General features: G+C 53.6%; 1 protein-coding gene across 1 annotated transcript in view; it reads left to right on the forward strand.

Moving 5' to 3' along the window:
- gdf3 (growth differentiation factor 3) overlaps nt 1-1,319 on the forward strand; it is a gene marked incomplete at its 5' end in the record, with an annotated part of 9,208 nt that extends 7,889 nt beyond the window's left edge. Inside the window, 1 exon segment of the mRNA XM_014000099.1 lies at nt 289-1,319. Within this exon segment, the coding sequence (XP_013855553.1) occupies nt 289-1,142 (854 nt within the window). The 3' untranslated portion in view covers nt 1,143-1,319.
- Between the last annotated feature and the right edge of the window lie 91 nt (nt 1,320-1,410).

The following is a 1,410-nucleotide window of genomic DNA, read 5'->3' on the forward strand; positions in this document are numbered from 1 at the left end:
TAGCTCGCTAGCAGCCTCGCACCGAGGACCTATCCACGTCATCATTTACCCAGAATGCTTTGTGTGGAAATAAAATGGCTCCGTCTGTGTTAAAATATATTTTTAAACTTTTAGTTTAAAATTTTACAAAAGTAAACATCCTACAGTATTTTTACAGTCTTTATTTTACAGTTAAAATATGTGTTTATTAAATAAAGCCTAATGTTACAACTAATCATGATCCCTTTTAAACTGTAGAGTAAAGGAGACCACCATGTTGACGCTGTCCTCTGTGGGGGTGTGTTGCAGGCAGCCTGCGGTCTGGGCGGAGCCTCGGCTGTCAGGTTTGTCAGGAGAAGCAGCTCTTCTTCAACATGTCCGTCCTGCAGCCCGTGGAGCTGCTGTCTCTGGCTCGGCTGGAGATCAGCTTCCTGTGGGAGCCCCTCAGACCCGCCGAGCTCCTGCAGGGCTCCCGGGCCGTCAGCATGTCCCTGCACAAAGTGATCCGGGCCACCYTGAGGGGAGCGGACCCCCGGGCCGGTCGGAGACTCCTGCTGTCTCAGTCGGTCCAGCTGCAGCTGGGGCCCTCCACCATCACCCTGGACCTGACCTCGGTGGCAGAGAGCTGGCGTACGCCGAGTCTGAACTACGGTCTGGTTCTGGAGCTGCTCCCTGTCAGTGCAGGTCCTGACGAGCTGCTTCCCTTTTACCCCGGGAACCTGCTCCCCTCAGAACCAGCCCCCACGTTTCCTCTGGTCCAGGCCTCGCTCATCGTGGTGTCCCTGAACCCTCACCAGTGTCGCTCCCGGCAGAGGCGCAGCGCCGTGCGCCTGCCGGTGACGCTCAGCAGCGTGTGCAAGGCTCGCCGCCTCTACGTCGACTTCAAGGACGTGGGCTGGCAGGACTGGATCATCGCCCCTCAGGGCTACATGGCCAACTACTGCCACGGAGAGTGCCCCTTCCCGCTGAGCGAGAGCCTGAACAGCACCAACCACGCCATCTTGCAGACCCTGGTGCACTCTCTGGACCCTCAGGACACGCCCCAGCCCTGCTGCGTCCCCGTGCGCCTCTCGCCCATCTCCATGCTCTACTACGACAACAACGACAACGTGGTGCTGCGGCACTACCAGGACATGGTGGTGGACGAGTGCGGCTGTCGATGAGGTCACAGTTTGTAGTTTCAGCCTCCAGACAACCAACACGTTACATCATGTTTGCTCGTTTTTAGGTGGTTTAGTAGTTAGTGAGTTAAATTGGAATATTTTTTACTGCATAAATAAAAGATTTGAATAAATGTTGATGTTTAAAAATAAAATATTTTTCAAGCAGTGTTGCAAAGATCAGGGGTTCTTAATCTTTTTGACCTCGGGGCCCAATCTGTTGAACATAAAGTGACACGAGGCCCAGTCAGACATTACCAATGTATGGATC

The sequence above is a fragment of the Austrofundulus limnaeus genome, unplaced genomic scaffold (assembly GCF_001266775.1).
Source record: "Austrofundulus limnaeus strain Quisiro unplaced genomic scaffold, Austrofundulus_limnaeus-1.0 Scaffold2703, whole genome shotgun sequence".
In the NCBI taxonomy this organism is placed as follows: Eukaryota; Metazoa; Chordata; class Actinopteri; order Cyprinodontiformes; family Rivulidae; genus Austrofundulus; species Austrofundulus limnaeus.